This window comes from Crinia signifera, chromosome 12, assembly GCF_055691185.1.
Source record: "Crinia signifera chromosome 12, ASM5569118v1, whole genome shotgun sequence".
Classification (NCBI taxonomy): Eukaryota; Metazoa; Chordata; class Amphibia; order Anura; family Myobatrachidae; genus Crinia; species Crinia signifera.
This window is the reverse complement of record NC_139228.1, coordinates 24,331,482-24,354,172: the sequence shown is the minus strand read 5'-3', so window position 1 is coordinate 24,354,172 and position 22,691 is coordinate 24,331,482. Positions and strand designations below refer to the sequence as shown.

Below are 22,691 nucleotides of genomic sequence, written 5' to 3'. Positions count from 1 at the left end.
CAGATTGTAAAGATATAGAGTCACTTTGTAGTATAACTTTCATTTTCACAGATCTACAGATTGGTAGGTATGAAATATGGTCCTGAAATGTTTTTTTTTTTCCCCCCTTCCAAGAACAATCTGCTGTAACAGATGTTAGCAACAGACCTCAGACTAAAGACAGGTTTCAGAGCTAATGTTCATCTTTCCAATTCCGTTCCGTTGATTATTCACACAGTCCTGGACGAGGACTCCTAGATCTGTTTGATTATATAGTCTCACTTTAATATACCTGTTGATTGACTAATCATCTCACAAGTAATTAAGGAATATATGGTTCATTTTCCATCTGTTTTACTTACTTGTCTCCTGCATTTTTCTTTCACACAGCCCATACAAGTGAAGGTACAGCATGCATGACCTGTATATGTATTAGCTAGCCTGGCTCCATCCATCCTTATGTTCCATTGGTCTTAGCAGTGGCGTCACCAAGGGCAGTCACGTCCCATGTCATTTACATCAGATTGCTGCTGAATTTTGGTGTAAAGAATTCTATTCGATCTCATTTTTTTAGTAGAACCGTGGTGACGAGACTTTTCAAAGACTACGGGGGTGATTCACAATGCACATTGGTACATTCGCTGCTTACAGAGCGGTTAGACGCCGGCGGATCAAACCCACGTCCTACTTCTCTGAGCAAATGGCCGCGTACGCTCACACATCCATTCGCATGCGAGTGTACGGGGGAAAAATCATTGGCTGGTCAGCGACTATTGAATAATTGTTCCACCCGTTCGCAAATAATAGTCTAGGCTGACTTTTATTTACAAGAACCTGGACAAAGACTGGGTGGGCAGCCGGTTTCCTGTGATGTCAGCCACCCGCCTGAAACAGGCTTTGGCATGCCTGCAGTCCCATGGGGACGCCCAGTGTGTTTCTGGGTGCACCCGCCATTTTTGTGGAAATGCTGGGTTCTAGCCCCCAGCCTGCTCCCTGTCCACACCGCTGTGTGCGAACGCCTTATTCACACATACCGATATGCACAGACCCGCAACATCGGTCCCCAGACCGAATTCGCCTCTCTATATGAGTCAACCTGAATCACCCCCCATATGTCATTAACTCTACATAGATAGTACATTGTCCTGTTGGTTACTGGGATTGATTGAATACAATGCTTCAATACAATGCTTCAATCAATATTTTATTATAGTAACAATGAAGTTTATGGAGTTGGGTCAAACCCATATGCCCGCTGGTTGATATACTTGTGCTTTGTCAAACATACCTGAGTTTTTAACAGAGATGTGTTCCGGTTTCTTCTTCGATATTGGACTGTGCCGGCAAACTTTTCAGTTACATTCCTTTTCACATTGAGGTGACTGACCACTTTATTTACTGTAATCTGACCTGGACGGTTCCATTATATCTGCGTTATGTAATGAGCGGTGTAATTACTAAGCGAGGCCATTAACATTTTACACCCTTGTGACGCCACTGATGTTTTCTGTAGTATCTGTCATTTTCATGGGTACAGTTAATGTGTTGGCCTATTCTAGTACGTTTCATAGATCACTGTTGCAGAAACGTGTTGAAGGCACAAATGTAAGCAAAGCTTTGATGTCCAGCAAGTAGTTGTACTCCTCGTTCGCACACAGTTCTGCTCTGTATCATCATCGCAGTCCCACCAGAGGCACTCTGTGCGAAGAACACTAAGCTTGCAGTTGTTCCTGACCTCTAGTTTATATGGCCCTGTCCACAAGCAGTTTTACACAGGGGAACTCTGATGTAATTTTAAGAATAGAAAGAATAGGCCATGGGGAATAGCCATGCTTGACTTGCTATAGCCATGGCAGGTCAGCCTAGAGAAAGCAGGGCATCCGTGCCTGAAACAACACTACACAAGGGCAGCCATGCTTGAAGCAGCAAAACAAGGGAAGGCCTTAGCTACACCTCATATGCGTATCCCTGTCTGAAAAGGCATACAAGGGCGAATTCATTGCGTAAACAGCAAGCATTACTAACAAGAGGTTCACTCATAACCTGACATCATGGCACAATGAATGTGGATAAGTCCTTGAAAGTGAATTTGTATTTGTACGTGCCTGCTCTCTTGTGGGCAGACATTGCAGAAAAAAGACACAAATGCCTTTCAAGTTACGATATGTAAAAACATCTATTACTATTTATTATTTTTTTCCTTTGACCCTCGTTAAACATTTCCCTGATGGACTGATTCATGCAAACACATTGTACTCTCCCTTCTTTCTGGTGGACTGATTAGTGCAGGTACATTGTACTGCCCCTTTTTCCTGATGGACTGATTAATGCGGGCATATTGTACTGCCCCTTCTTCCTTGTAGACTGATTAATACAGGCACATTGTACCGCCCCTTCTCCCTGATGGACTGATTAATGCAGGCACATTTTACCGCCCCTTCTTCCTTGTTGACTGATTAATGCAGGCTCATTGTACCAGCCATTCTTCTTGATGGACTAATTCATGCAGGCACATTGTACCGACCTCTTCTTCGAGGTGGATTGATTCATGCAGGCACATTGTACCGTGCCTTCCTCCCGATGGACTGATTAATGCAGGCACATTGTACCGCCCCTTTTTCCTGATGCTTAGACGGATCAGAGCAAGCTGTAACATCAGTACACATGCCTGCCATTTTGGTGCATGCTAGTAAGCCTAGGTATAAAGAAATTATTAACAAACATTAACAGTTATATACAGTATATCACTATAGGGTTCAGTCCTGTTTTATGTACATTACATCTAAGTGACAAATCTGTAAAATCACCACACATGCTTGTGTAGCTCAGAGCTTTGACTTGCGTAGTCCTAAAGCATCAGTCCCTCTGTTATTGCGTGACTTCCTGTCTCTTAGATCATCCTGCATTTACCTGTTCATTTTTATTTTAAACTGAATGCATTATTTGATTCCCCACCTGTATCAAGACCATCCAAACCTTCCTTATGTAAGTACTGTAAGCTTGTAATAGTAATCACTTTTTCTGACATCCGTGTTGTTTATTACAAATAGTTTTAAATATATTTGGAATGCTTTTTTTTTTTCCTTTTTTTCTTTTTGTTCCCCTTTTTGTAACTTTAACCAGAGGGACTTCTGCTTTAAGACTCATTGTTTAGTTGATGTGCCTTGTTTCATGACTCTTGAAGTTTCACCAATTGTCAATCTTGTGGTTCCATTTAGTCTAGAGTCTACCCTGTATTGTCTTTTGTGTACGATAAGTGGTTAATATGTCATTGCCGGCTGTTGTTTTCTTTTTATTATTATTTTCTTATTTGTGATCTGTAACGTCAGTGTCGGTAAATATGTTCTACGGTAGAAGATAATCCATATAGTGGCTACAAACAGGGATATTCCTTTGGGTTATAATCCTATCATTATAATTGTGTAATTTGTATCGAGTAGTGTCGCCATTTGTTTTCAACAGAATTTTAATTGGGAAACCGTATTTAATGTTTGGGTGTAATGTACTCTGCAATACTTGGGATGGTGAGAAGCTATCAGGTGGGATTTTATTAAGGTAGCATTACATCAGTGGAAGAATGGTAAGTACTGTACTTGGTCTGAGTTATCAGTGACCTCACAATAAGTAAGTTCTGAGTACTGTATGCTTAGAATATGTGTGTATGCTAATAAAATAATGTAATATACAGTCATATGTAATGTAGAGTACACACACGCATTAGACTCTGTGTTTGATTATGAACTGTTTTTGTATTCGGCTACAATGTATATTGGTCCCAAAAATGAGATTGGAGGACATTTTGAAAACTGGTCCACAGAGGAAAAGGTGCTGTAACTAAAAAAACAGTTGGGTTTTTGCTTTCCTTGTCTTAATTACATTAGGGAAAAAAAAATAGTTTAAAAACGGCACTCCAGGTGTGACATTTGTATGCATTGATCGTCTACCCAGCATGCATAAATGGTCCTCACTTTCTATCTCCAGGATTGGTGGAGAAATCTTTGGCAAGGCAGTGTGGAAAAAGTGTAAACGTCACCACTGAGTGCCGCCTTCTACTTGTTGAGTTCTGTCACTTACAGTTGATTAACGTTTTCCATATTTCTCCTGCCTCTGTGGGAAAAGTGTCACAAATACAGTAGGTACCCTTCCCTGTGTTGCAAAGTCTAGGGCATTACAACTTCCTTTGGTCAGGGTAATTAAAAGATAGGGAACCCCCTGGAGGGGTATTTTCTGTATTTGATCTTTTTATATGCTCCCTTGAGAACATCTGGGTGCATTTGTGGATATTGAGGCACACGGTATTTCCAGCCCAATGCATTTCAAAGCAGCTATATTGTGTTGCCTAAATCAGTGGTTCTCAACCTCAGTCCTCAAGGACCCCCAACAGTGCACATTTTCCAGGTCTCCAAACAGAATCACAGGTGAAATAATTAGCTCCACCTGTGATCTTTTAAAATCTGTCAGTGAATAATGAGTGCACCTGTGCACCCGCTGGGTGACCTGGAAAACATGCACTGTTAGTAGCTCTCGAGGACTAGGGTTGGCTACCCCAGGTCTATATTATGTGACTGGCTCCAATGGTTTACAACCGTTTGTTCCGTGCACCAGTCTTCATGCATGTCCACTCTATCAATTTAATCAAACAAATTTGTTACATTGTTGGTCAAGGGTGGGTACAATAGAGACAACAGAATGGCGCCTTTTTTGGCTAAAGATTCATTAAGATCACATTCTTCATTATTGGACGAAGCAGTCACTGTGCTGCTGAATCGCAGTTACCAGCCTGTGTCAATCCTTGGTACGTGTAATGCAGACCCTAACCATTCCATGATGGTGTCCCCATTCTAGTCTGGAGGGCAAGACCAGGAGAGGAAGAGAACAAAGCGCCGAGGAGACCTGTACTCCATACAGACATCCCTGATTGTGGCTGCACTGAAGAAGATGTTACCCATCGGTCTGAATATGTGCACGCCAGGGGACCAGGAACTCGTATCACTGGCAAAGAGCAGATATAGTCTTGTAAGTCAAACTCATTTTCCTGTAATATTCCCAGGATGACAATTTCAGGATCTTAGCTGAAAAAATTGTGCGCAAGGAAATATGTGCATTGCTCTAGATTCATTTATAAACAGATTATGTTAGCCTCAAATTGCCGATGACTGCAAATAAATGCTATTATCATTTTTGGATGTGCATAGCCTGCAAATATCACATTAGCATTTCTATCTTTATGTAGGGATTAATCTGTCTGTGGCTAAAGTTGCCATGCATAGTATTCCCATCCTGCAGTATTAGAATGGAGACATTAACATGGATTCTTTCAGCAGGCCCCAAATCCTACTATTATTCTGACAGCTACTAGTACTACTCTGATTATCTGTGTGAGTTTGCACACGGATGATAACTGATTTAGTCACATAAATAGTCCCATTTATATGTTATAATGGAACATTTACAATCAGGAAAGACTAGAGGTCTGTGTTCAGTACCGTGGACAGCTCCAGCAAATAGCTGTACTGAAGTCTGATTAACCAGCTTCTATTTGCAATCCAGACAAGACGGAGATGTCCACACACACACACAACAATTGTATGAATTTTAAAGTTGTTTTCACATACAATATCTTGATGAAACTATTAGTTGGCATAAACCGTGATCTACTGCCAGGATGTAATAATGTCCTTTTTCGGATATGACCAATATAGGCAAGTAACATTAAAACCACATCCTACAAATGAATAAGCACTGGTTTGTGTAAAACCACTGTGGATGGGTGTTCGAAAAACCCTGAACAGCCTCTCTCCATTGGTACATCATCCTCATTGGTACCACTGGCCTGGCTCTGCTATGGCAGGTAGAGATCCCAGGCTAATCAGCAGTTTTTTTCTTTTTCAAAATAGGATGTGACTTTACAAACCTGAACTTTAATAAACCCCGGCCTACACCTTATACAGTCGGTAAAGTGGATATGCACATAAAAGACCTATTCATTGTAAGCCTTCCTTATGTAGGTACACGTGGCAATACATATACTTTAAAATACTGAGGTTTTCTAATGCTAGATTATATTTTAGATACAGTAATCTGATATTGCGCCACACAGCGCAATATATATGTAAGATTTCATCTAACGAGAAAGACGCGTTACAGGCACTTGCAGCATCTACATGTTTGTCCGTGTGCTACAGATAATAGTGTGACTGTTGTGAGATGCATACAGACATCTGTAATGGAACAGTTTGATGGTGCACATGCAGTAGAACCAGGTAAACAATCTCTGTCACCTATTGATTGCAGAAAGATACAGATGAAGAAGTGAAGGAACACCTGCGCAGCAACCTCCACCTACAGGAGAGGGTAAGTACTGACATGCAAATGCCCAACCACATTGCTGGAGATTTGTGTATAATGCGTCCAAGAAAAACAATATGGGTGAAATTTAATAGGATGAGAGATTCAGAAAGTGAGAGATTTGGTAGGAAATACCCAGTTTTTTTAAAGCGCCAATCGTTTACACTGCAAAACCAGTATAAAACCTATATAAATGTCCCATACTGGAGCAAACACCCCGGTGTGTAACTCGCCGAAGCCGTTCGCTCAGGTGATTGCACGTGCGCATATTTGCGAATGCGAAAAACCTGCACTATCGGCCGGGAGACAAATTTGTGTCACAACGACCGAGTCTGAATCACCCTCTTAGTACCTGCCTCCCATTTTTCAGCATCTCATCTTTATGGGTGTCTGGGATGAGATAATCTGTTGAGCGTTTAATAAAAAATGATCCACCCTCCCAGCCAATCAATTAATTACCTGTGCAAAGATAACTGTAACCGTAATATAATTGCGGAGTTTAAACTGGGAGAACTGGGTAATGTTGAAGTGTCTGCCGCTGCCACAAGTGAAACATGAAGCGTAATTTACAAGAAGCCTTGATCACAAAGGTGAAATTCATCAAGGCTGATAATCAAGACTCATGGGTAACGTGTTTGTTACTAATTTATTAATTACCATAAACCCCATTATTCAGTCTGTCGCGCTCCCCTCTGTATTCTGTTTGTCGCTGTAGTTGGTCCGGCTATCAGTCTCTCCGATCACAGTTATTACAAAGTTCTACTTGAATGAGAAACAGAAATGATTAAACACTTTGTAATCATTCATTTACATGACCGGAGACCTGTTCTGCATAGTGTTACATTGCTGCTCAGTCTACTACAGTAGCTCTGATTTTATATGTATTTTTGACACACACCTGGGTCCAATTAAATTGCTGTTCCCTGCTCACGCTGTACAAATTATCCTTGATTTCTTCAATTTAAAGCTAATTGATGTTAGCGAGTTTGTAGTTACGGCGAGCATCTGAGCCTCCCTCTCTTCCACTTGTCCTCCGCACCTTCAACACTGACCTTGTCCTTTCTGGCGAATCAGTCTGAAGACCCAGCGGTGAAATGGCAGCTGAATCTATACAAGGATATACTGAAAAGTGAGGAGAACGATCCCGAGAAAACGGTGGAACGTGTGCAGAAAATATCAGCTGCTGTCTTCCACCTTGAACAGGTAAAACATCTCTAACCTCATGTCTGACATGAGCCAAAACAGCCGTGTTAGTTACTTCTCAATGATCATTATCGGGGCAAACGCAGGATTTCTGTAGGGGGGGGGGGGGGTTCATTGGTTTTATTTAGAGCAATTGTCGCCTGCCCATGAAGGATGTACTGTATAATTAACATGTAACCAGCTATAGTCTGTCCCACACAAAGTGCAGTTATATGCAGGCTCAATGATCATCGTAAGCCCCCTTACCATATTGTCTGTCTGTTGCAATGATTGAGAACTCAGATTGACAGACACACATACAAGCAGATCAGGTAGTAAAATCTGCTGCCACTGGCTGTGGGGAAGAGCGGTATCTCGGCAACTGGAAACCCCCCACCTCCTTCACCCCTACACTTGCCTATGATTATCGCCATCTAATACTGTATTAGGTTTCCATTTCCCATGGCAACAGTTATCCGTTTTAATGCCCTACATATGGTGAATTGCACATCTGATTTGCACCCTTTTACCGCAGGTGGAGCAGCCCTTGAGATCTAAGAAGGCCGTCTGGCACAAGCTGTTGTCGAAGCAGAGAAAAAGGGCCGTCGTGGCATGCTTCCGCATGGCTCCTTTGTACAACCTGCCAAGGTTAGACTCCTGAGATGTGACCTATTTCCTTTAATTGTCATTACTTTTTTTTGAGCCTGAAGCTACTTGGGGTCGCTGGGTGTCGTTCTGTGAATGGTCTGTGCTAGAGAATAACCCACATGCAGCATTGTGCGTTACTCCTATGCTGTGTTTATAACGTTGCCATTTGCATTTTGTTTTGTTGAGAACTTGCTCTTTGCCTAAAACCCCCTATTGTCCCCCATGCTTACATTTGAAAGGATTTGCAAAAAAGGCAAGATTACTCATAAGTCACTCCTTCTAGCTCCCTATCTGCCTTCCTGTAGCGTCAATGTTACCGTATTATTATTATTAATAACTTGACTGTTGAGTTCCTATTTATGTTACTGATCTACATCTCCCGCAACGTCATAAACTGTCACAACGGAAAATGCCCAACGGCATCCAGCGATGCTCCCCTTTATAGTGTTAATATGAAAGATTGCAGATCTTTTGGACATCGTCTCATTCAGTTAGTCAGAATATATTAAAATCGTGATAAAATATTGGAATTGCTTTATGTGAAATTTTGCAATATATTAAAAAAAGATGAGACGGTGTAAAATATTCCCGAACACAAATACCGTATTTACCCAAACAATAGACCAGTGTGTTCCCAGTATGCGCACACTGACAGATCCGTTATAATTACCAGGCAGGTAAGAGGATACTGTGGCAATGACTTAAGTTTCCCAACAGTGCTTTTCGAGAATACGTTTGATATATGCATGAAGGGTATACATGAAACCATGCATTAGATATGCATGCGTCATGTATGCTGCGATGTGAATTCATGCATAAATTGAGTTGCACATGCATAGAGAATACATAAGCCTATGTGATGGTTCTCCGCAAGCATGGTGTTCCATTTGTCTGTAGTTTGTGTATGCTCACATTGCAGATGTCATATCAGTCTATACATGTAGCATAACTCTATGTCGTACCAAACCCGTTCTTTGGGTAATGTTTATGTCAGAGATTTGTACAGAAAGGGCAATGGAACTGATTTGGAGGAATGGCTAGTTGGAAACGGTCAGCCCTGTGCACTACAATCTAGACAAGGGGTGGACAATACGGTCCTCGAGATCCACCAACGGTCCACGTTTTCCAAATCACCTGTAGTCATTACCAACTGTCACATTTTCAAACCTGCTGCATTCATCCCTACTATAGGTCCACAGGTGGCCTGAGACACATGGACTGTTGGTAGATCTTGAGGACAGGTTTCGCCACTCCTGATCTAGACTGATTATTTGTATGGGCTTTGCAATGGTTTGATGTGCCCACGCTGCATAGCCATGTTCAGTAAAGACTGATCACCCTATAGCTAATCCTCTGTAACAGAATTCCTTGTAGGCCAGATGGGTTTAGTCTTACACTGGTTACAAAACTTTAACCTGGAAAATGGCAGAATGTACTGGAGTGTTGCAACAGTTTTTGCATCTGCATGTGCCACCGTTTGCGTTTTGGCAATGGAGAGTGTCGTACTTCAGTCCAGTCTGCCATATCCAGGAATACAGTACTAAGTGATATGCATGTGCAATACTTTTCTTTTACATAGAAAATGCACCTAACTGTGATTACCTTCTATTTTATTTCTTTACACTGGCCAATTCTTATCCTTTCTCATTGTAGGATAAGAATACAGTTGGTTTGAGTCATGTCCAATGCAAATAGTTTTTTTTTAGTTAATTTTTTATTTTTTTTAGAAAGTCATTTAATACTTGTGATTTTGTTCCTTGTGTTGCTGGCGCTTGAATAAAAACCTATATGCTTTTCTTCAGACACAAAATTAACAATTTCTTCCTGAGCTCCTACCAACGTATTTGGCTGGAAAAAGTACATGAGAACTCAGACTATGACAGTCTAATACTCGTGTTAACGGTAATGTAACTTGTGGCTACACCTGTCTTTGTGCGCACAAGTACTCCACCCCAGCCATGTTGTGATGTTTTCATTGGCTTGTGCAATTTTGCAGAGAGATTCTGATTGGTCAGATATCTAGTACTACAAATCTGGGAGGAGCATAAGAGAAGTATCAAATATTACTGTGATTTCACACTAAATCGGCATTTAGCTGTTTACACGATTTATTGTTCTGTACCAAACAAAGAAATAATGGTATACTTTTGTTCTCCTGACGCAATTGATCAACGACTGATTGATAACGAATTGTTCAAAGCATATGGTTCAAATGTTGCTACAATGTCTATGCGTACCTGCTTTAAGTCAGTACTGCTTGTAGACAGTGAATAGATGACTAATCTCAATACATTTTAATAATGACAACCTTACAAATCTACCTACAAAAACCTGGAAATTGTGGATTTGTTATAGATACCATTATAAATGGAATTATATCATTTTGGGAACCTTTTGAACAGAAAGCTGTACTGACCAATCAGGAGATCCCGAATTGTACAAGATTCCAAACCCTACTAATCACGAGTCACCTGAGCGTTTATTTTTATGTTCTTTTGTACCCCTCTTGAATCCCACTTTCACCCCCTGCCAGGCACCGTTCTATTAACCTCTTCCTCCATGGTTATCTGAGATTTTGGATAGAAACAGAGGAAAATTCCTTTGAGGAGAAACTAATTCAAGATTTGGCTGTAAGTACGGGATTAGCTGGAGTTTGGCTCAAAGCACAATTAAATAATGACTACAGCTTATTTATTGCTTCTCAAGAGTGACATCGCAAAACAAAGTGTGCTTCTTACACAGATTTTAAACATAAGGCACCATACTCCTGTGCAGATACTGTATTATTCACTGGATTTTCCTGCGATGATTAATAGATCTAATTAGTAGAGAAGAGCACGAGTTTCAGGTGAAGAAATTGCACATCATCTCACGGTGAAAACAGTTGGTAATTCAGCTTCCTCTAAACCACTGGGGGGGTACTAATTAGATCATTTATGAATAATAATTTTTAATTATTTTTGTTTTAGTGTTCAGAGGTATTTAATGTTACCTTACTTTATCATAGCTGGATAACATAACTAAGCCTCTCATTTTCTGCATGGCTAGGAATGTATAGTTCTACAGTCTGGTATGAAAGTGAAGCTCCCAGTTTTGAGAATAAAATATGTAGTAAATAAAACAAAGGTTTAAGTCTTCTTGGCGGACTAGGCAACGGTTTAACCACCTGCATCACCCCACCCCCACCCCACCCTGTCACCCAATACCCAATTCAGGCCTCTCAAGTGAAAGGTGGCATCTTAGAAGTTCCACAGCCTCCACCTGCATTAAGGTACGCAAGGATTTCTTCCTAATAGACATCCGTAATTTTGTGATAGGCAAAATCGCTGGCGCCCCCAGATCCTGGCACTGTATTCAGCTTCCTAATGATTGAGCTTGTCTGTAACTTCCAACTAAAGCCTCAATAGTCACAAGAGAAAGGTATTTAGTTAGCACCTGTAATTCCTGAATCATGAGGAGTCAAGAGTGTGTACCGTGCACCTAAATGTACTGGCCTTGAGACGTCCACGTCCTGCGGTCTTACCTGCACCTTCCATGGTTCAAGATAGTCAAAAATAGGCGTGCCATCGCATTCACCATGAAAATGTGCAACATTAGGCATTCACATGTGGGGTAATCCCTGCTGATGGAATTGCTCCATAGTTACATAGTTACATAGTAGGTGAGGCTGAATAAAGACTTGCGTCCATCGAGTTCAACCTAGAAGCAATGTAGCAATGAACCGCAATCCCCCCCCCCCCCTTAAAATTTGTAGGAACTGCTACCTCCAGCTAAATCAGATTTAGTTTGCTGTACTTCATATGATTGCTTTAACAGATTTTAATTACCGGTACATTTTGTGTAGAAAATCCTCTCACATTTAGCTTTGCTTACAGCTACAGACAGTCCAATAGCAGCTATTTTTGCTACATTCGGAAAAGATAATTTGAGCTCAGTTTATGCAAATGTATGCATTGTTTGTTTTGAATCTAAAGTTTTCTAGGACTCCAGTTCAAACAATTTGAATGCTACAATTTATTCAAAGGTCTGACCATTCATGAGCAAGATGCAGATGGAGATTTTTTAAATTAATAGTAGGTATTTGCCTACATTCCATAATGTATAGCTTCTAAGCTCTGGTCTATTTCTGTGAAATTAACAACTTTCCTTTGCCAAACTTTAGACTATTTGAACAAATGAGGCAGCAAATCTGGCAGCATCATAAGACTAAGTTCATAACCCTGCTTCTAACCAGGGTCATGGAGCAGCAAGCCGGGAATTGGTTGGTTTGCTAGACCCGGCAAATTCCCAGGTCACATGTCTAAAAGTGGCATTAGTGTCGTCTCTTTCCAGTTCCACATTGACACTTACCATGGATTCTTGATACTTTTAGTATAGTTTGGATTTCAGTTAAACTAGCCATTTTAAATGGGCCGCCTTTTTTTTTTTTAAATGATCATCTGACTATACAGGTGGTGGTTTCTACAGTGACAGTTGACTCCTCCTTTTTTATTTTTAATACTATTGCTACTCCTTTGTTTTACCCATTTGTAACTGCTACTCCATTAGGGCCTACACTACCCAGTTAGATTTGTTGAACACCATATTGGCAATGTTTTAAATTATTTTCTTACAGTGTTAGTTATGTCATTAATGATGCTACATGGACTACAGTACAGTAGCGGCATCAGGTTCAGTGACACCTGGTGCACCCAAGAAAAGCCTGCACACACTGAAAGAGCATACACCTGAACGGGGGTGTGGCTTTCTGTAGAGCAAACGCGGCATTGAGGAGCCCCAATGACATCACTACAGGTGATGGTTTTAGTGGGGGAAGCCCCACAATAACCTCACTCTGGGGGGCGTGCAGACTGCCCCTGGAGACACTTACAGTATTGCCGACTCCTCATTGACGGGAGGCAAGTGCTGCAGATTAATATCACACTGCATCATTGAGTTCTTGTCACTGTCAGCATTTTGGTGTCACCCCCTTGTGACGCTATTGCTATAATCTTTTTAAAGTGACAAACCTATTTAATATATATAATATGCTTCTTCAAAGCTGATACCCGTCATTTTATTACACACACAACAATGGCATAATCTGACGAATGCAACCCATAGCCTTGCCGAGGTGAAGAAAGTATCCATACAGGAGGTCATTTTGGTTGACTCGCAAAATATTTGCAGCTCCGCGAGTCAACTAAACGCCGCCCACACGGACGCCCGCCCCATGCTCGCACGGCGAATGGATGTTTTGTATAGTTGGCGACCAGTGAATGATATTGGTTGGCGACCAGCGAATGATTCCTTAAGCGCATGCAAATCTAAGTCACTCCCTGGTGACTCAGATTTGCAGCGCCTCGCCACGTGAACAGTGAATCTGGTGACATCAGCTTCCACCCCTAACATCCGCATCATGGCGCAATTTGCATGGGAACGCCCAGCATGTTCATGGGGACGCCCATGAAAATGCTGGGCATTCCCATGGGCGTGACCCTGTGCAAATGGGCCGGTGAATAATCAATTTGCCGCATCAGTTTGCCCAAAGAGCCTGCACATGCGCACAAACAAGACAAGAATGACCTCCACACTGTAGTATTATTATTATTATTATTATTATTATTTTATTTATAAGGCGCCACAAGTGTTTCGCAGCGCCGTACAAAGGAACAATACAGGGAGACAAAGCTTGGCATAACATTGAATAAATAACAAAAATACAGTACAAATAAAGAGCGCCACAGATCAATACACATTACAGCTTGGATATAAGTAGTGAGGACTCAATCAACATACAACTAGAGGCTAGATGCCAATGATGGAGATGAGTATGCAGACGAAGATGGTCACTGAGTGTTGGAGTATAGGAGAGCTGTGAGTGAAATGTGAAGAGAAGAGGGCTTTGACAACAGGAGGGAAGAGGGCCCTGCTCAGAGGAGCTTACAATCTAGTAGGAAGGGGAGACAGACAGATTACAAGAGGTGCAAGCAAGTGGGTGGTGGTTAGATAGCAGGATGTAAACAGGCAAGGGGTGGGGAAACCAGCTAGTTTATGCAGTTGAAGGGTACGCTTTGATGAATAGGTGAGTTTTCAGTGCCCGTTTGAAGCTTTGCAAGGTCGGGGAGAGTCTAATGGAGCGAGGGAGTGCGTTCCACTGAAGGGGTGCAGCACGGGCAAAGTCCTGTACTCTAGCATGGGAAGCAGTGATCAGGGTGGAGGAGAGACGACAGTCGTCAGCCGACCGTAGAGGGCGGGAGGGTTTATGAATGGAGAGGAGGTTAGAGATATATGGAGCAATGGAATTAGAGATGGCCCTGTATGTGAGTGTGAGGTGTTTGAAGAGGATTCTGTAGGGGAATGGAAGCCAGTGCAGATTTTGTTGAAGGGGAGTGGCAGAATTAGAGCGGCGGGAGAGGAAAATAAGCCTGGCTGCAGCATTGAGGACAGATTGGAGAGGAGCCAGTTGGGATTGAGCGAGGCCGGTAAGGAGAGCATTACAGTAGTCAAGCCATGAGATGACCAATGAGTGGATGATCAGCTTAGTGGCACTCTGGGGGAAATTTACTACAGGAAATTTGTAAAAAATAGGTGTATTTGTATCCAGAAATACACTTATTTTTGACATTTACTATCCCGAAAATACGGCAATTCGTATTCGTATTGATAGCACATCAATACGAATACGAATTGCCGTATTTTCGGGATAGTAAATGTCAAAAATAAGTGTATTTCTGGATACAAATACACCTATTTTTTTACATATTTCCTTTAGTAAATTTCCCCCTCTGTGAGAGAAAGGGCCTGATGCGAGCATGTGGTAGTTAGTTTTATGTCATCCAATAAATACAGTCATTCTTAAAGCTCCCTCAGAAGCTTTTCTCTGTAAGTTAATTAAAACTTAAATTGATTGTTCAATTTATTCTAATCCAGGTTCTTTAAGAAAATGTGTTTATGGAGTATATGTGAACAAGAATCCGTGTTCATAGTGTTCCTTTGCTCATAGTCAAGTAGACTTTCTTTTTTAATTCTTTTACACAAGACTAAAAGTTTCACCCAAGTTACCCCTTTGTTTGTGGCCTGTCTCCCTCTGTATTTTATATAGATAGAATACATCATTCCAATATCTAATTAAAACAACCACTGAAATGTTTTAAATCACGTTGAGAGGAACATTTTTCATGAGAAACACATTGTAGATGGACCAGCCTCACCTGCAATGTCCTTGTTGGAAATCTCTGGGCCTGTTGTTAACGTATTGTGAGCAGGGCAGCCGAGAGGGGGGGAGCGGGTACTAATTACTCGGGCCCAGGCTTGCTGGAGGGGCCCCGCTGAGAGATCATGCTGAGCCTGCTATCAGCACAGCACATGCTGTAGGTGTGCGCTGCTGCTGAGCTACAGTTTTCTTTCACCCCCCTCTAAACATTTTGGGGGCGTGGCCTAAATGCTGGCGGTGCCCACACCTCCCACACTTAGGCCATTCCCCCACAATTTTACCGGGGCCTGGCATTCCTCTCGACTGCCCTGATTGTGGGTAACAGCCAGTTGAGGACAGATATAAGGTTTAATGGGTGGCCCGGGTACCGCGCACTTCCTTTTTGGACACAAATACATTTTTTAAGAGCAGTCCAGTTAGTGCCCTACTTGCTTTCTATTTTCTTCACCATAACAGCCAATCTATTGTATAAAATCTGTGAATTAGCATATGCCCATAAAGTCAATAAGGAACTGGGTATTATAGACTAATACAGTACATCCCAATTATGCTCAACGTTTGTAAGTTACACTGGATGTACAGTAAGTTATAGTCACAGACCTGTACATGAGCTTTGTGCGATGTATTGATCCATCTGATTAAACAATCTCAGATAGAGAAATGTGTCAAGGTTACTCGCAATTCTATTTCACCTTTTCCGGAGATTGGGAGTTAATGACTCCAGGGCCACATGTAGCTGGTAACAAGATACTGTATATGTATTGTTCTTCCAGCTAATATAATATCACCTATTATGGAGCAGTAATAACTGGACAACCCAGTGGCGGAACATGTGAGTGGTTGGCCCGGGTGCAAACATATAATTGGGACCCCCCCCCTCCTCCCAACTGCCACCCCCCCCCTTCCCCGCAGCTGTCCCACTGCTGGCTGCGGGAGGGACGCAGGAACGCACACCCAAAAAAACAGGAAATTTCCGCAATAAGCGGGTCGGTTGGGAGGTATGCCTGAGGGGGGCCCCAGTGCAATGCACCTGCTGCACCAGCAATGTGGGAAAACTCCACATTGCTGGTGCAACTGGCTTAGTGAAACATACAATTTAAACCTGAGCTGTACTATCTGTACATAACCTATTCCTACGTTTTCTGCATAAACAGAAATCTCTTCAGTGGCAAAAGCAGGATTTTTAGATGGGGATTTCCAAATGTTAAAATGTAATCCAAAATCTCCCACTCTGCAGTGCATTGGCCGAAGTACGGGAGTCTGGGGGGGGTGGTAACGGTCCTGAAAATTGGTCTTTTTATACACTGGATATTGTAGGAAATACAGTATTTAGATTTAACAGATGGTCTATAGTATAGGCTGTTTTTAACATTTAAATAAGATAAGTGGTCAGGAAATGTTTAAACATATCATAATATATAAATACACAAACATAATAGAACCAGTACTGAACTTTCTATGCTGACAATCTCCCACTTCATGGCAAGGCTCCTGTCTCTTCCTCCTGGCAGCTGCAATTAATTCCTTAGAAAATCTGCCAAACGTCATACATGCATTTGTATCAACTTTATTAAACTACTGCAAAGCCTTCTACACTACCTTGGTCTCCCAGGAAAATAAGTATATTACTTGTACATACTCTAGTACAAAACACAGCTGCCTGGATGTTAACCAATCACCCCCTTTCCAGCCACATAACACCAATTCTCTACTCCCTCCACTGGCTTCCCAATAATATGGTGAATCCTACATGACCAGGGCCCAAAGTACCTGAAGCAGCTTCTGATTCCATATCACTGTGATCTGTAGATGAAGGACTTTTTGCAGATTCCAATATCTTCAATAATTCATCTGGGGGGGGGGGTCAAGCTTTTAGCCATGCGGCTCTGACTCTATGGAACTCCCTTCCCCGCACAGTGCAGGAGGCCCCCACTCTAGAATCCTTCAAGAACAGACTCAAGACCTTCTTGCTGACTATGCATTTCCGTAATGTCCCTCTAGTATTTCCATGCTCTCTAATAAATACTATTATTATTTTATTATTATTTATAGCACTAATAAAATCTGTATTCGGGGTCCTTGTTCACAAAAGTCTTCGTTTCATATTAGTTGAGTTAAATTCAGAAATACCTTCTCTAATGGAATTTAAAGGACATTGGGAAAACTGGCAGTGATTGGTTACATGGATGTGGGAGAATTTGGGGCTGTTGCAGTCCGGCTATGGCATTAACACATTTTTTACTTAATGACTTCAAAGTCTCATCATAACATGGTCACATCCGTATACATATGCACAGAACTAAATATATGACATACAGTATAGATCAAGTCCAGGGGGATCTTAACTTATGGGCAGATGCCCATGGCCATGCTATTTTAGGGGCCTTTGAGATGGGCCGGGGGACATTTAGCTCTGTCCACTGGAGCTTGTTGGTACTCTGATAGAGAAGTCTGCCACAACACTCTGATTAGCGGGAGCCATCCACCAATCAGAATGTTGGCAGATGTTCACTTTATGGAAGCATGTGGAGAAACCGTGTGCGACTGTGAATGGGTGGGTAGGGGCCCCTGTGCATTGCTTTCTTCCAGGACCTACAATGCTGTTAAGACAGCCCTGAGCACAGTTATAAAATGAGAAACCTTGGGGGGGGGGGCAGGTACTGAGATCATGTGACATCAGCCGCCTGTCCCGAGCAGGCAGGTGAATGCCTGCATTCCCTGGGGCCCACCAAGCTTTTCTGTGATCAACTGTTTTTCATACTTTTTGTTTGTCTGTGATTCAAGTTGCAGGTTCTCCCAGTTTGTATCCTACAGTAATGTAGCATTGCGGTGTTGTAGGTCTGACATCACTGGCCAGGGTAGATAAAATCTGTGTAAGAAGCCACTTTTTGCAATATATTAAATTTGCTTACAGATTAATATAACTGATGCCATTTTATACTATTATTTCATCCCTTTAATACTGTTTATTTTTATTTTTTTTTCTCTTCACAATTCTGTTCTGTTTCAGCTCAGCCAGTATGACTGGTTCCCTGTTTGTATCTTGAGCAGTTGACTTTGTCCCTGGTTTGTCTAATCCTGAAAAGATTATGTAGAAAGACAGGGCTGAAGCCAGCTGTGGTTCTGATACGGAAAACATTTCCTTACATTCAACCTCCTCATTCTATGTGCCATAATCCATTTTTCATGTACTCTACACATCCTTTTCCCCCGTCTCACTCTCCTGCATGCCCTGCATGCCCACAAAACATACCAGTCCTTTATGGTGTTAATACAAATGAAAACATTAAGCAAGTTGGTTCCAATTCCTCTCTAACCTGAAATATACTTTTTTTTTTTTAAATATACTTTTGTTTTCAGCAGAGCAGCCACATACTGCAAGTTTCAGTACAGAGATTGCTCAATTTAGCATTTAATCATGCAGCCACTTAAAAAGCGGCACCTTCCTCTGTGCCATCATGCACCTCTCTCAAAATATGCCATAAAGTGAAAGTAGAACCCCAAGTATGCCCGCGTAGATATCTGTTGCATCATTCGACAATTGGAAGGCCGACAGTGAAAAGGTCGACATGAGTTTTTTCCCTTTTATTTTTTTTTAGCCGACAGGCGGTTTTTCATTCCCTAACATCCACTATGGTGTGGTGGGAGAATAAAACAGTGTGCGTTTCCTGGGCGTGACCCCAAACATTGGGGGTGTGCCCAGGAAAATGCTGGTTGTGCCCATGCGAACGTAGGGCGACACCGTTCTCGGAGCCGGACGATGCAAATATAGTTCAGTTCATAAGACTGGGGGGGTGGGCATTCGCTCGCACGGAAGGTGGCGTTAGATGGCTCGCTAAGCAACAAATGTATGCTGCTTAGTGAGCCAGCGTGAATCAGAACTTCTAGTCAATTCTAGAACTTCGTGAATCCACCACTACTGTAGTGGATGCGTATTTCTATGGGATTTCTTAGTAAGGGCAGCTTTTGAAATAAAATATACAAATCTGTACATACTGCCTTAGCTATTTTGTCCAGCACATAAGAAACCTGTGTTTAATAATATTTAATCCGATGGCTGACCAAGAGAGATACATGATGGGCTGGAACCTACTGATACTGTGAAGGTCAGAAGGTGCATGAGTCCGTCCACAGAGCAATCGGAATACATCATGGTTGGACATTTAATTACGGTGCCCAGAGAGAAAAGTGCTGCTGTGCTTTTTTTTCTAGCAGCAAATAGGAAGTAGATATTGGAATGGTTGCTATGCGTTACAGTACCTTTTTATAATTGCACCAATATTCACAAATGTCCTTGCATGACTTATTCAAGTCACTTTTACTTTCATGAGCTGCATGATTAATTTATTACCCAATGGGTTACAGAGTATATTGAAGAAATTGTTTTGCTGCCGTAGCAATTGAAGTATTTCTGTTAGATTTGTGTTTACATTCTTGCTTCAGTCCTCATTAAATTTCACCAGTCTTAAGTTGTTGCTGTACGGCTGGAGATGTTCGGCAATAATGAAAGGACAGCTCTCAGATACCCTACATCATACTGTATGTACATGCACACAAAGTACTGTCTAAATATGATGTCACACACTTACCAGAAGGCACCAACGCAATCATCAATACTTTCGCAGTTCCCTTTATGTAGTGTTATCTGCATGCATCTTGTGCCATCTAGATTCTCTTCTAGAATGATAATATATGGAAGGTTGTTTTAGAAAGACACCACTAGATTGCAGTTTATGTAATGCTAACAGTCTGAAAACCTGCCAGTCATCTGGCTGATTCCGCTAGTGATGTATTCGTCCATGGTGATAATTGTGTGATAACTGTTAATGTGTCCCAGAAACCCAAGAGGACTGATGAAGAGGAGGAGGAGGAGACAGAGAAAAAGCCAGATCCTCTTCACCAGATTATTTTACACTTCAGTCGCAATGCCCTCACTGAGAGAAGGTAACATTCTGAGAACAACCGGAATGGGCTCATGTGATTCATACTAATACAGAATTTGTTGTCTAAAGTTGTTGTCGAGCACTTAGCGGTTTTAAGATACAGTATATATTCTGTTGGACTTTAACGCTCATAATCTTTAATAAATAAACACACGCACCCAAATTACTTTTAGACCTCTATTATTAAACACTTAGTACAGTGGTTCCCAACTGCAGCCCTCAAGAGTCGGTAATGTACCTGTCAGTTTGATTATACCATCTGCATACCTCCCAACTGTCCCGCTTATCGCCCCCCCGCCGCCGGCAGTGTCCTGCGGTGGGGGGGGGGGGCAGTTGTGAATCCCCCCAGTCACCCATGAATAGACGTTGTGCGCATGCGCACAGCGTCTATTCTTGCAGGCAGAGGGGCTGGGGGCTCATAGAGCTGCTGGGCATTCCCCCACCGCGGCGAAAAACAGGGAGCATGGCCTTGCGGCAGCAACGCAAGTATAGGCCACACCCTCTTTCTTGTAGGTCATGCCCCCAAATATTTGCCGCGCACCTTCGGCGCACACCCTGTCCCTCCCCGGCATCTACGAAAGTTGGGAGGTATGCATCTGTGCACAAGCAGGGATATTCCTTAAAACTGGACTGTTGTTCCTTGAGGACCTTGACCACATTTGGGAACCACTGAACTAGTCCAAAGGTTCTCAAGTCGTCCAAATAAATAAGTGATTTACATTTTTATCATAGATTAATATCATAGATTAATATATGATCAAAAATGTTGGTTAAAATATATAAAGCCTTAACAAGTGATACAATGGGGAGTGAGAATGGGTGATAAGGGACCAGCAAATCAGCCCCTAACTGGCATAGTACACAGAGTTTGAGATAGTTAGGAGCAGATTGGATGGTCCTTTATCACTCTCTTCTTTATCACTTGTTAAGGCTTAATACACATGACCCACCGTACATTATGGTGTTTCACTAAGATATAAGTGATGTCTTCTTTCAAAAATAAATATACTTGATATTAATCAACAATGTAATCCCTTCTTCACAGCAAGCTTGAGGATGACCCCTTGTATACAGCATATGCAGCAATGATGGCTAAGGTAAGTAACCTACAAAATGTAGGCCAATGGCAAATCTAGGGGTGCCAAATACTCCCCCCCCCCCCCCTCAGATTTAAAAAGTAATAGAGCTCTTCGTCTGCAGTGTATTTCTTCATAACTTTTGTACTTTGCATCCTGACTTTTTATCACCTGGTACTGTTTATTTGTTTTATATAATGTGATGCCTGTGTATATGTATCAGTCTACAGACATGATGTCTTGTACGCTGCTTTTGAATTTGGTTTGTTTTTTAGTTAAATGTGTGGATACACAATCATACTAGAGACAGCTGCTGGGCTAGGGTCGGGCAGTGCTCATCATTGGGCTTATAGAATCAGTAAGTCTCTGGATGTGCAGTACGTAGGTAGGGTAGACACATAATGGTTGTGAGCTGTAATATCTGACTTAAGTTCCTGTGAAATGTGAAAGAACAGAACCATATATAAGCAGCGCTGCTCACTGAAGAAGTCAGCATGTTCCTTCCTTCACAATCTCCTTATGGAACTCCGCTATGATCAAGAACTACCATCGTCCATTACTGGTCTATGGCAGCAGTTCGGTTTTCCTCTACCTCCCCATGGCAGCCACAAATGAGTTAAGTCCTGTACGGTAGTACTCTGTAAAGGAAACACAAAACAGAACACTCGGCCCTGTATAAGCTCCTCCCCCAATGTCTTTTTTTCCTTTCCAGGGTAGTAGGACAGAGCTTACCCTGATGCTGCAGCCCTCTCCGCTGCCTAGAGCAGTTGGGTTTGAGGCAGGGAGATATTAGGAAAAAGGTCCCCGCTGTCGAGTGCAGTTAGGGGTTACCTGAGGTCTGCTGAGAGCCGCTGGAGCTCCTAGCCGGGAGACGCAGGGAGCATAGGTCTAGGGTGCATCCTGGAGAAGGAGACGCCGGCGACCTCCTGGTGCGCGGTTTACCCGGAAGTTAGTGAGTGGCGTATGGCGTCAGGTGACGCGGGAGGCGACAGCCGACGGCGCCGGACGAACATTGAAGATTAGATGTCACATAGAAGGCGCGATCAGGAGACGGGGGAAACCGGAGAGACCCTAGAACAGGGCTGGGCAATTGCGGCCCTCAAGATGTTGAGGAACTACACATCCCAGCATGCCTTGCATCAGTTTCAGCATGGCCACATAGCAAAACTAATGCAAAGCATCATGGGATATGTAGTTCCTCAACATCTGGAGGGCCGCAATTGCCCAGCCCTGCCCTAGAGAGATGCAATTAAGAGGAGCCGGGCGCTTATACAGGCGTCTCACGTCAGCGGCGATTAGTAGCTGCAAAGGCTGTTGGAT

The 22,691-nt window shown here is 42.3% G+C and overlaps 1 protein-coding gene across 13 annotated transcripts in view; it reads left to right on the top strand.

Annotated features, from left to right (window-relative positions):
* RYR3 (ryanodine receptor 3) overlaps window positions 1-22,691 on the top strand; it is a 527,067-nt gene that overhangs the window by 400,959 nt on the left and 103,417 nt on the right. For 6 of the 13 annotated variants that reach the window (XM_083167836.1, XM_083167839.1, XM_083167838.1 and 3 more), the window contains 8 exons: window positions 370-384; window positions 4,825-4,995; window positions 6,274-6,333; window positions 7,402-7,530; window positions 8,045-8,157; window positions 9,960-10,059; window positions 20,190-20,296; window positions 21,341-21,392. In XM_083167836.1, the coding sequence (XP_083023962.1) occupies window positions 370-384; window positions 4,825-4,995; window positions 6,274-6,333; window positions 7,402-7,530; window positions 8,045-8,157; window positions 9,960-10,059; window positions 20,190-20,296; window positions 21,341-21,392 (747 nt within the window). Of the gene's footprint in view, window positions 1-369; window positions 385-4,824; window positions 4,996-6,273; window positions 6,334-7,401; window positions 7,531-8,044; window positions 8,158-9,959; window positions 10,060-10,690; window positions 10,788-20,189; window positions 20,297-21,340; window positions 21,393-22,691 lie in introns of all 13 variants that reach the window. The other 7 variants (XM_083167845.1, XM_083167842.1, XM_083167835.1 and 4 more) reach the window with 3 other exon arrangements.